The sequence below is a fragment of the Ischnura elegans genome, chromosome 4 (assembly GCF_921293095.1).
Source record: "Ischnura elegans chromosome 4, ioIscEleg1.1, whole genome shotgun sequence".
NCBI classification, from domain to species: domain Eukaryota; kingdom Metazoa; phylum Arthropoda; class Insecta; order Odonata; family Coenagrionidae; genus Ischnura; species Ischnura elegans.
This window is the reverse complement of record NC_060249.1, coordinates 48,970,497-48,984,013: the sequence shown is the minus strand read 5'-3', so window position 1 is coordinate 48,984,013 and position 13,517 is coordinate 48,970,497. Positions and strand designations below refer to the sequence as shown.

The window sequence follows — 13,517 nt, the reverse complement described above, 5'->3', positions numbered from 1 at the left end:
ATGTTGCAGAGCAGTAATGAAAAAGACCAGAGATTTCTCCGGCGAAGTAGCGGAAGAAATTCTGCCGAGGGTCTTCACTGGGTCAAAATTTTCATGACCGTATCTTGTATTTTGCATTTCATATTCATTTTTCGATGCTCCGCTTTCGCAATGACAGCGGCGATTCCCTATGGGATCATTGAATTGTAGGGTATGGATAATTTAGCCAGAAGGGTATCCCGAGAAGAAATCTTTCTGTATGGTAAAACTCGCTTTGTTTCTAAACTCATCTTGATACCATTGAATGATCGATTCTAAGACACCAATATTACCATTGATTCATGACCGTATATCATGCATTTAATACTTCTTTTTCAGAGCGAATTGGCTAGTTTGTCCTCCGCGTCTGAATAAGTCTTGTTTTACCTTTTTCCCCCTTGTAGCTCAAATCGAAACAGCATGGACAAACAGCGTTTCGTTTATAAGCTCATTTTGGAACACATCTTCAATAGTTTTAAAGTCATATTGTATACAAAAGAATTTTTTTTTGGAATCATAGGAAATACGTTTTCGGCTTTCATTCTACTTTGTTAAAAAAATACGTATTCTAAACCGGTACAGCTGTATAATTATTTAAAAAGCTCTAAAATGAAAGTTCGTGCGAGTATCAAGATACATTCTAATTATGATTGAAATAGTGTTGCTTAAATTTCTCCTGTATTCTATAAAAATAAGAGCAAAGCCCGTCTGCTTCTAACGTTAACTCCCTCAATTTTACTCTAAAGGCTGTTTTACCCAGGGCGCGTGATTACGCAGGTTAGAACTGCATGGATTTTTCATTGTGGCTTTCAATTTCACGATTGCACAAACGAAATTCGAACGGGCTATTTTGCCATCTGGCATGCGTTCTGGCAATTCACAGCTTCACGCGATGCAATTTTAAGTGCGCTTCGTACTCGTGTCAGATCGTGCAATTACGTTCCCCGTGTAAAACGGCCTTAATTGACTTTTCACAGTGCTAATTTCAAATGACTTACGCATGTATCTCGCCCGAGGCTGGGTAGTGTCTCAAATACAAGTATTATTAAACAAGTCTTTGAAATACATATGTAATTTGTATTTTGCATTTCAAATAGACGACCTGAATGTATTTTGCATTTCAAATACAGATTTTTTTGTATTTTCCCATTCTAAAATAAAAAAATACATTCATAATATACTTACGAAGTAGCTGTGATAACACTTCTGTTGCATTATGCTTCACACAAGACTTCGTTGTCGTCGGTATCGTTTTCTTCATTTTTGCAATTACCCACAACGTGCCAAGGCAGGATATATGTTTTTTAAAGATCTCTTAGTTTCCAGACATATTTATATTGTGCAGAAAAATTTCTCGGGTGTTCCACCGGTTGATGCCGTCCATGTCTCCCGACGTTTCGATCAGCAAGTCGCGGATCGAAACGTCGGGAGATATGGACGACATCATCCGGTGGAAAACCTGAGAAACTTTTCTGCAACTGATACGCAGGGAAAACCTAAGATCATACAGATTTATGTTGTATTTAATAGGTAATTAAAAATGTTATTTTGTTGCTTGTTTTCCTAGTACCCAATTCAAAGGTATGTGTTTTATATTTCAAATACTCCTCGGCCTGTATTCTCCCCAGCCCTGATCACGCATTAATCACGTTCATTGTCTCTTTCTTACAGAGCAAACCGGCAAGCTTGTCGTCCGCGCCTTCGCCGGCCGCGCCCAGGACGTTAGAGTGGTCTTTCGCCGCCAAGGCAAGCGAGGGAAGTGGAGGCGGCAGTAGCGGGGGCTCCAGCACTATCGTTTCCTCCCTTCCGCGCCATCCTCGCTCCATCTCCGACAGCTCCATTGCTGAGATGGCCGGTGTCGTCTCCACATCAACACCCAGCGCACCCCTCGGACCGCGATCCTGCACCCGGAGGACCAACGCCAATGCCGCCAGCGCGGGTCAGGGCGGTGGGAGCCGGCAACAGGGTCCGCCCTCTCAAGTGTCTTGCGGCAGCGACTGCGTCTTCGCTGGCAGGAACGGCGCTCCGGACGAAGGGTACGTGGTAGTACGGAACTGCTCACGCACTCAGGGCCGTGTTCCAGAATCTTTCTCAATGTTGAGCCCATCTACATAAACATATTACACCCCAAGCCGCCTAAAAATTCGTGTGGCAAGTGGTGTTAGGACGCCAGCCGCTTATTATAATAGGCTAAAAAAAAGCAGATGACGACTAGCATTTATCAAAGTCTTTTGTGGTTCGGGAGAAAACGAATTTTCCCACATCTTTTCTTTTCGGCAAAATATCTTTGCTTAATTCATAGCTATTGCTCGAACTTTGTGGTTCAGATCTCAAAGCCGTATTCCAGAATCTCCCTCATTTTGGAGCCCATCTACATGAACGCATTGCCCCACAAGCCGCCTAAAAAGTAAAACGGCGTGTGGCAGGCGGTGCTAGGACAACAGCCGCTTGTTATAAGAGGCTAAAAAAAATTGCGACCAGCATTTATTAAAGTCTTATGTGGTTCGCGGGAAAACGAATTCCCACATTTATCCTTTCGGCAAAATATCTTAATTTAATTTATCGCTGTTGCTCGAACTCTGTGGTTCAGATCTCAGAGCCGTATTCCAGAAATTCCCTCAATCTTGAGCTCGTGCTCTACCTCTGTGGCTTAAATCTCAAGGGCCTCAATCCGGAACCTGACTCTATGTGGAGTTCTCACTCTACACGAACTCAAACTAGATTCCGTTTCCTCGTTGGTATAAGGAAACCCCTCTCGAATCCTGAAGTGAGTGGCCAAGTTCCAAGATATCCGCCGCCATCGCCCCGCGTTTTGTCATTAAAGATTTCCAGTAAAAAAAAAACTTCCACGTGTGATTTTGCACTCCTTTCATGTTTTTGACGAGCAGGAAAATCTAGAATCGTTCTGGAATATTTTTGGTAAATGTATTATTTGGTATGCTTTACCGCAGTTACTGTAGCTCAAGTCGATATACGTACTCCATCTCAAACTCAATATAGGTTTGTGTTGGAGTTCGTATATTGGAGTCTAATCTACACTTGGCTCACTTAACTCAGGGTAATTGCGGTAGAGTAAATAAAATAATATATTTCCCTAATCTAGTTTATTTTTGGTTTTCTTCTTATCAAAAACTGCCATATCTGGAGAGCAATATCACGTGTTGAAGTCTTTTTACAGGATACATTTAATAAAATTATTCTTCGTAGGTGAAGATGATTCTATTCTTCTTGTACTTTTTACTCCGTCTTATGATATGTCTATCTCATGATTATGAGTCAAAAATCCTAAAATTGGTTTGAAGTAGCTCTCCATTCCTCTCTCCTATCCGTTTACGTTTTTATGGTTACGTATTTCTTCTCTTCAACATACTTTATAACTTTTCCTATGTAACTCATTCGGGGCCATCCCCTGCCTTCCTTTCCGTCTTCCCGTCTTTGCACAATTGTTTTCATAAGGCTATAAACCTCTTAATTTTGGCCAACTAAGTTTTCCCGTCTTCTCCTTAAGATTCTGTTGTATAAGGTCTTCTTTAAGTTCCCTGCCAATGCATAATAAAAATATCATTTTCCGCCCTTCATCAGGTACGGCGCCCAGCTGTGCGGGGAGATGTGCGCCTGCGGTCGCGAGCTGAGCAAGCACAGCTCCTTCGAATTTGACGAGAGCCTGGGCATCCTGACCCCGGAGCAGATGCTGGACTTCACGCTGGGCATGGATGGATACGGTCGCACCCCTGCCATCGACGACATGAAACGATTCGACCCGAACGACTTAGCGTACCCGGCGGCGACGGCGGTTGACCACTTCGGCAGCAGGGCGTCTCAGGGAAGTGGGGATTTGCTGCAGCAGGGACCCGGGAAGAAGGGTTTCGTTCCCGCCGAGGACGTGGCCGGGTTTCCCGAGGAACTGGAAGCGCTGAGCCCAGCTGAGGACGAGGTTGCCGCAGGCGTTATGGAGTCGCCCACTCTTCCGCCTCCTCCGCGGGTCCTCGACGAGGAAGACCTGGTAGACGAGGGCAAGGGTCGCGGAGTGGGCCTTGAAGAGGACGAGGAGGCCCAAATGGAAGACGAGGACGAAGAGGAGGTCAAGGACGTGATGGGGGAGCCTTGCATGCAAGAAAATCATTCCAACGGTGCGTAAAACCTTGGATAGGAGTGTAGCTCAACTCTTTGAGAGCCCAGGAAGAATGTGATTGACACTGATCGGAATTATTCCGATCGGTTTTCTTTCCGAACCGATTTTGATGCTACGCTATCGATTTTTTTTACATTCAAATTTTTTAATTTGCCGACTCCCTATGACGTCTCATATCGTCGTCGGAATGTAAGTTTTCAAACACCACCGACTCCGATCGCGTTGATAAGCAATCGGGATCAACCGTTCGGAATTAACATTATCGCAATATTCTCGATCAGCGTCAGACACAAAATCCCAGGGCTCCCAGAAAAATTCCTCGAAACGTGGAATGAAATGGAGAGAGATTCATTTGGTAGGCACAACTTACTAGAGAGATCATATCTCTTGGAAGATTCTTAAGGGGCTGAACTTTTTGACTCTCACCCAAATCTTGTATGTAGTAGCTAACAATATGCATAATAACTTCTTAATATCTTCTATCCGCGTATCCTCTAAATAACTTAACTAAAATATTTGCCAACTGGGTCAAGATAATAGCATAGTTATTTTACTTTTCAGGCCTTTTTATGACTGGTAGTGAATTAGGCTTTTAATCTTTGCTATCCAGTGAAATTGACTTATTTTGATAGAAACTTATTCATTTCGAGGCTTATTATCCTTCGATATCCTTAGTAAATGGTCTCTTTTTCGTAATTTCCACAGTCGGCCATCCCAGCAAGACAGCTCAGGTGGCTCCGTGTTTCGTAGCCAGCGTGACCAGCATCACGAGCATTGACCCCGGTTACCAGGGTGACGGCGAGTGGAGCCGGCCCGCCAGCCGGACGGATAACTCCCCAGGCTCCTCCGCGCCTCCCGGCATCAACTTCGGCATCCCCGTCGACGTGCTCAAACTCAAGATCGACACCATGACGGACTCGGACTTCTACAGCGACACCGGCGCCGGAGGGACAGAGAGCGACGCCGACCACGAGGAGGCTGTCCGGGAAGGCGCCATGGCCGCCGGGGACCGCAGGGCCCAGGTGATCGACGGGACCCTGTATGGTGGCGGAGGTGGAGGCGGCGGGGGGCAGCACGGAGGAGGCGGCCCAGGGGGGGTCGGGGCCCTCGGCGGAATGTCCCACCAACAGCAAGGCGCCGCCCCGCGGTGCTTCGCCGCCGTCATGACCTCTTCAACCGCCACTACCACCGAGGAGATGGAAAGCAGCGGGGTGTTCTCGGATCTGGACCGCCGCGTGGACGTCAGGCACTCGTTCCATTCCTCCCAGGCCCTGCCGAGACCCTCTTCCGCCCAGGGGGTGTCGTCTTCCGCGGCGGAATCCTCAGACGTCCCGCAGTCGCCTCTGGAAGAGCTTCCCGAGGATCCCAAGAAGGACGACACCTTCGTGCTCCAGGACGACAAGGTGGCCGAGGACTCCGAAGAGGACGTGGCCGAAATTCAGAACGTCGAAATGGACGAAACGATGGTGGTGGAGAGCGGCGAGAAGATGGACACTTCCTCCCCTCCGGCGGAGGTCAATAGTGAGTTTTCCGGGATGAACCAGCAGGAGCCTCAGTCGTCGGTGATGTCGTGCGACGAATCCCCGGACAGAACGCTGTCCAACACCACTCAACCCATGAGTCCCTCGCCGAGACCGGGCGCTCCCCCCGTAACGGGTGACCAACAACAGCATGAAATGGAACCTCAGCAGGCCCAACAGCAGCAACAACACCAAGACCAGCAGGGACAGCAGTCGAACCAACAGCAACAACAAGCAGGGAAGCAAAAGTCGGCAGTCAATGTCTCCCCGCCCAAGAAGCACCGCATGCCAAAGAGGAACGTGGCCTCCAAGATTAAGGCGATGATCGAGTCCTCACCGGCGGCGAAGGAGCCCGGGGACCGCGGGGAGGAGGGCGAGGGTTTGGCGGCGAAGCGGCAGGCCAACAGGGGTCCCGGCCGGTGGGACGCCATCATGAGCAAGATCGCGGCGGGTCAGGCGGAGCAGAGGACGAGTCGGCCCCGGTTGCGGGAGGTGAAGAGCAGGGTGATGGCCAGCATAGGCACCCCGGCGAATTCGAGTCGAAACAGTACGACCAACGAGGAAGGGGGCACGGTCAGGGCCAAGAAGACGTTCATCTCGAACGCCACGAGGGCCAGGAGGGGCGAAACGTGAGTACTCGTGCTCTTTATTTTTTGTCTTCTCCTATCAATATGCATTACCGAGTTTTTGATCATAAGGTTAGGTATATATCCTTTAGAGAAGTCCTTAGTATTTGTGGAACACGAAACTATAAACTATAGAATGCCGATGACACCCGTACCCCAAGTGACGTAAAGATATTGTGCATCTGGCCATGAGTAGGACCTCTTAAATTGCGTTGTATTTAAATGTATTAAGAATGTCGTAACTATGGCATTCACATTTTCAGCTGATGCCATAGCTTGGATGAGATGGAGATGGGGATTGGAGACATGGGGATGAATTAGTTGGGTACCTCGTTGAGATTTTCCCAGCCACCCCTTCCAACTACCTTCTTCCTCCCTCACTGAAATCACATCACTTTCATGATGTATAAGGACGTATTTTATGCTTGTAACCTTTGTACCTGATGATGACTCCGCTGCGTCGAAACTAGTTGTACCGCGAGAAAAAATTGGTGGATAAGTGCATAGTTTTCTTTTGCATTTGCTAGTTGTATTCCAAACAGCAGTATTCCCACCTCAAAATGCAATATCGTCTTGAATCGACATTTCTCCAGTGAATACTGTTTTCTCCCTCCGTCCGACCCTATCTAATGCTAGTTTTCATCATCGTTTGACTCGTGTAATTGACTTGACTTATGTCCCTGACTTCCTGTTGAGTTTTATCGTGCATTTTGATTTTTTCCCATTTCTCCATTGAAAATAAATGACAGTCGGTCGTTTTCAGCGGAATTAGACAGGTTTCAACTGCTACGTGTGTGGGGTTACACTGACCAGCATTACATTGTTTGGAGCTCAGTGAACAGGGATAATCTTTGATAAAAGCCAAAGGATGAGGGAAATTTAAATCTCCCAGTTTTGTTCTGATGCTTTTAATATAAATAACGTGATTTGAATTCTGTTAGGATTTATGTGGTGATAACTCGAAAGGTTGGCATGCTTGAATATTATTTTGATCGTAATCCTTTTGACATTACAAATTTAAGATCAGTTTTTTTTGCCACAAGGACGTTTATGTTGCAGTTGAAATCGACATTTTTCCAATGATAGCGATATTCTCCCTCCATCCCACCGTATCTAATGGTATATTTAATTACTTCCTTGAATTTCGTCCTTTTTACTTTCTTCTTTATTTGTTCCATCTATTTTTCCCTGGACCTTCCTCTCGGGACTTTTCCCGCTAGTTTTGCTTCAATTTTATTCTTCACGAATCCATTGTGCCTCAGGTTGTGACCAATCTATCTAGTTCTTCTTTTCTCGATAATCCTTACGATATCTGTTTTAATGCATCATTGATGCATGCTGTAGCGGATACAGGAAAAACTAAAGGGGGATATGGGCGCAAGAGATATCTTGGGTTACCTTTAATTTTTTTGTAATGACAAATAATAAAGTCACATGTAAAGTTTAAGAAATTGTTATTCAAAATGATAATTAATACATCTATACCAGATAATGCCGTCCTATGATATAAAAAAGGCATTTGCGCCTGATGATGGCGAGGATGATTCGCCTAAACGCGTAGTACAACAATAAATACTGTGGACATACACATAGTTTTTAAATTTCAACTATCATCGTAAAATGTTCCAAAACATCTCGCCGAAGACCGTTGAATACATAAAAAATAAGCTTTTATCACTCGGAAAGTTTATATATAGATAAAAAAATATTTATTGTTCAGGAAAGAATCTATAAGAACAAAAATAATAATAAATTACATAAATGAATGACAGTTTGCTAGCACATTAAAATATAATATACATGATTGCAATGATCTTAAACTGAAATTTTTGAAATTTCTATTTATGTTATTCCAATTCATGATATAACCAAGCATAGCAAATGCATTAATGCAAGTAAATCGTGGATGCTTATTAGGCATTAATGCAAGTAAATCGTGAATGCTGATTAGGTTTAAGCTTGAGTATTGCGTGCTAATCCTTACTCTTCTACACTCATTTCTAATAATAATCCTTATGATCCCCGAGCTTATTCTCCAATTGTAAAAAGCGTATTTTATACTTATATTGAAAAAGTGTTTTTTTTTCTTTTATTTATTATGGCGACAACGGAAGGAACGGCTCCAGCGCAATACGCCCACATCTCGAAATCCCGCGCCTTCTAATCTATCTCCTCTGATAGTTATCACTTTTGCCGCTTCATTCAGATGGCGCGGAATCGAGCGAGTACCTTAGTTGATGCTCTCTCCGTCGAATGGCACCGGCGCTTTAGATAGGAGGTATGGATGAGAGCGTCTTTCAACGGGGTATCTCTCGATGACTCATCGACAATGTAACCCTCAATTCTTATTATCTGACGTATAGATTTAGAGCATTTGATCTTAATACGCCGAATAAATTAATTTTGGCTGCATACCTTGATGCATTTCCTACAATACTCTGCTTCCATTAGATCAACACCAGTTACAATCTTAAGATAACCTTCACACAGTTCCCCCGGTAATCTAACGCTCACAAGATCATTAAAAAAGTAAATATTTGTTTTTTATAGTATCATACAGCGTTTCGATGTTTTCGATGACTCTTTGGGAATTTTTGATCGCCATTTTACTTTGAGAAAATTTCGCATTTTTATTGTTTCGCCTTTATATTGTCCAATTAGATCCAAATTTATTCATATTCATTCCATTTCAATAATATAAAACAACCGTAGCAACGAGGCATTAACGCAAATTCAAAACGATTAAAAAAATTGATTAAAATTTCTGATATTTAATTCCATTTATTTCAACTCCCTTTGAATGTCAATTGAGTATCATGGGCATACCCACCGGGGGGCAGGAGGTGGCAGTTGCCCCCCCTAAAAGCAAACATCGCGATAGTCTTAAAGGAAAATCAGAATTAGATTGAAACAAAAATGTTTTTAAAAATTTTCCCGAAGCCCTCGAAAAATGATAATAGTGCAAGAAATGTAACTAAATTTTTTTTTCAAGCAAGTGATTTTATAAAATTATAAACTTCTTTTATAATTTCCTCAAAATTTTGGTGTAATTCACCTTTTCCATACTAAAATATTGCTACATAAACGCCCATGGCTTGCCTCCCCCCCTAGTTTTGATCCAGGATACGCCCATGTTGGGTATTGCCCTATAGCAATCAATATTCGCCCTTCCCTATGAGCGATAATATAGGATGGGAATGGCCGCGAGATCTGAAATGATTTTCAGACTCAATGATTTTCTGTCTCACAAGAAAATAAATATTTGCTGAAGGGAGGCTGACTCACTGAGCGGCCCAAGTCAGGGGGGAATCTGATCTCCTTCTTCTTTTAGTGGCTCATTGGTAGGATGACGGGGAGGAGTGATGTGAGGGCAAGATGCTGCTGACTCAGGGGAATGGACCGATTGTCTTCATGCCATGATCTTTTTGGCATCGCATCAGTGGAGATGGCTCGTGGTGATTCATTCATTAGGTGTGGGGCATGTTTGGTGCCCTGTCGGACTCCCCCTTTGCTTTTTCAAGGCGTTCGTTCACCTACGTGAAGAGATGTGCCCCTACATACACCTCTCCGACGAATATGTAAATAGAGGATTCCCCAGACGGCCTCTAGTGCTGTTGTCAAACAGCGAATTATTTTAAAATGGGCTTACTAGAGTCAGGGGCGGTGTGACCAAGGCGGCTGGTGGCAATCGACGAGGGCCGCGAGCTTAGGAGGCGTCTATCGTGAAGCGTTTATGAAAGGTGAAAAAAAGGCAGATTACTTGGACCAAATTTCTTTGCAATGATAACATTTAAGTTTTCATTAGTCGCTATACACTGTATGCGTACTTAGTATAAAAAGATTATTTTTTAAGTGTTCTACCGATAAGGTGGGTTTACATGGATAAAGAATTCTGGGAGCCTCCCTTTCCATTCCTCTTCAATTCACAATACTCCCTTTCATTCTATCTAAAAATCCTATTCTCTTCCTTCCTCTCCCTCGTTTACCCAACACTCTACCCTCTAGCACTGTTTTCAAAATCCCCTCCCCCTTAAGTACTCGCTCCATTCATGCCTTCTGTCTCCTCTATATCTCATCTAAAAGCTGCCTCTCCTCACCTACCATGTCCAGCACTTCGTCGCTCCTCCTCCTTACCGTTCACTTTACTTTCTCCATTCTTCGCTGCACTCACATATCGAATGCTTACTGTTCATTACAAAAAATTAAATGTAGGTGTCTAAACATTAAAGAAAACCCAAATGCTTTTTTTGAAAGGTTACTCGAAAAGGTTATTTCAGAGGGTTTTTATTTAGATTTAAGCACGGTTTCAAGGATCAAATTACCTAAAAAGAATGATTATAGAACCATAATACATTGTTAAATTTTGTAGCCTGTGAAATTATTACATTAAATAATAATTTTATCAAGAAATTGCTATTTTTATTAACTTTAATCTTGTTTTTAAGAGTCATAATAGCGTCAAAATTCATTTTCGGGAGCTTTCCTCCAATTTTCCCGGGGAGCGCCGCATAATCTCCCGGCAAGTGGGGCCCCTAGTCACACTAGACCGTCCCTGACCAGAGTCGTCCCTAACAGGCTGAGCGATCCGAGTTTTACTGCGATAGCAGGTGTAATAAAGGCTTTTCACGGAAGTTGATATTACTAAGTGGGTGAGATTGCGCAAACGTATTGATGATACTCGCTGTCATTTATCGCTGCAGTTATAAGTTCAAAGATAAATTGTTTCAGACAGTAATAATCGAACGTTTTTGTCCAACCTTAATTATTTAATGTCCTTAAAAATCCAGAGTATCAAATAAAATGTCGAAAAGGCTGAATATTCAAGAAAACCGTTTTCATGGTAACTGCAAAGTACATCCAATAAAATATTTGCTTTGACATAGCTCAGATACCAAGGAGTTCCGATTCGACTAGTTTCGACTAAAAACAGTTTTTATGGTAACTGCAAAATCCATCTAAAAATAAGACCCCATGTTTATGGACATAACAATGCTTAAATTATTCTCCCCTACCACCTCCTGAAGTATTGCAGATTCCTCCAGAAACGCGCTGTATAATAAAGTATGATACATAAAGTATAGGAGCTAAGCTTGGATCACATGTGTCACACGCACAATGAGTCGTGGTGCGAACGCATAAACCCCAGATGCCTGCATATGATGTCATTAATGAAATTTTCAGGTGTTCGGTACGACGTCAGCGGTCCTGGTTTATGCTACGATTAACTACCCTATAGTGTCGAAGTCATGGGAACTATAATGAGTAGGGAGGAGTCCATCTCTTAGAAACTTGATTTTTTGCCACTTTCGACGCATTTTAATAGGTTTCAAATATGTTCGCAGGGCGGTGATGAGGTGAACGCGATTCATTTTTTCACATTATTTACTGTGTATGGTTCCAAATATGTTTCATTGGAAAACTTGGGGGTCGTCTTACACCCCTAATCGCCATATGCACCGGAATTTACAGTAATAACTCAAGATGCTGTTATTCATTTTGCCCTATTACTTTCCATCTCCAGTAATCGGCTATTTGAATTAAATATTGTTTCACTGATTATGAGCTTCTTATTAATCGCTGTATGAATTTTATTATTTGTTTACGTGCACCTCGATGCATCAATTTATGGTGTTTATGTTATGTGCTCTCTTCCATGGACCAGCATTACTGTTGTGTGCACTAGACTAAAAATCTACTTTACATGTCCTTAAGAAAATTCTGAATTTACAACTTCTGTTTCGTTTTCTTACTGTGAACGACTTCGGTTTTATAACGTACTTACTCTTTTGCTGTTGTCATTATTCAATAAGGCATTTTTTTTTCATTTTATTAGTTACATTACCCTTTATTGACATATTACGGAGCCAAATTAAATGTATTCTTCATATAAAATTCGAGGAATCAAGCGAGTTGGAGTGGAATTGTTTCATAATGAAAGATGATTTGCAATTTTCCACAAAAATAAATTTAATCCGACCCGAGCATCGATGTTACTACATCATTTTCAAAGCGTATGGGTCGGATTAAATTTATTTTTGTGGAAAATTGCAAATCATCTTTCATTATTCTTCATATGTTCCACAGGATATAATTCTAGATCAATTAATTTTCTAGTAATATTATTTATTATATGTAAATGATGGCAAAAAGCTTGTTCGCGTTTTCCCGGGCTTTTCGTCGTCTGGGGGGGCTGTGCTTGGGGATGACTCACTCATCCATTGAATAAAATCTCTTTTCCCTCTCCCCGCCCCCCCCCTTTTTGAATCATCGCAGGAGGAGAGCTCGGGCGAGAGCTTTGGACATGTCGTCGCCACGCGACGCCACCTGCGGGATCAACTCAGCAGCGCCGCCAGGGGAAGTCGGCGACTCTCAGAACCCCTCGATCCACAGCTCAATGAGTGACGTCAGCCTCAGCCGCGGAGCGGCGGCAAAGAATTCGGTTTCTTCACGTGAGTACCCACAGTCATTATTTTGCTGCGCGTTTTTCTGATGCTTCGAGAAATGTATGGACGTGAAACTGCGTTTTTCAAGCCATCTTCTGCATTTTAAGTCAACGAATTACTGCGCCGCGGCAAGCAACATTTTCCTGTGGAAACAATGAATGGACGGGGATGCTTGGGGCTTCGTTAAACTTATTTTTTGAATATGCTACCATAAGATGTGCTTACATGTCACATTAACGCATACGATTTAATGCATGAAGAAAATTTGTGGACTGGAACAGCACATGTACGAATGCGTGAATCAAATTAGAACAGATTCTACTTTCTGTCCATGCATTCGAACAAGTTGGGTGGTTACATGGTGCATTTTCGTGTTCATTACCGCGTTCATGCATTAAGACATTAACTCGTACGGGTTACTATACCGTGTAGACAGGCCTTTAGAAGAGCAAAAAAATCTAGTTAAAGAATTTTGAGTTTGAAAATAAATCTCGTTAACTTTATTTTTTAGCTATAAGTAATTCCTGATTTTTTTATGAATTCCTGCAGTTAAATCAATTACATCGCAATGAACAAATAAATACAACTGCTATGAATACCAATCTTTTATTTTTGTTTACGTCCGGGACTATCTGATGTGTGACAGGTATTTTCCTTCTTGTCTGGCGTTTTGATGATGATTGTATTTAATAGAGGAGAAGCTTGTAAACGGACACGATAAATATAAAAACGTTTACGTGCCTTAGTATGTACTCATTTCTTTGAATGAACATACATA

General features: G+C 42.8%; 1 protein-coding gene across 4 annotated transcripts in view; it reads left to right on the top strand.

Annotated features, from left to right (window-relative positions):
* LOC124157408 overlaps positions 1 to 13,517 on the top strand; it is an 872,201-nt gene that overhangs the window by 382,845 nt on the left and 475,839 nt on the right. For all 4 annotated transcript variants that reach the window (XM_046532099.1, XM_046532100.1, XM_046532098.1 and 1 more), the window contains exons 3-6: positions 1,690 to 2,054; positions 3,601 to 4,148; positions 4,856 to 6,299; positions 12,570 to 12,745. In XM_046532099.1, the coding sequence (XP_046388055.1) occupies positions 1,690 to 2,054; positions 3,601 to 4,148; positions 4,856 to 6,299; positions 12,570 to 12,745 (2,533 nt within the window). The remainder of the gene's footprint in view (positions 1 to 1,689; positions 2,055 to 3,600; positions 4,149 to 4,855; positions 6,300 to 12,569; positions 12,746 to 13,517) is intronic.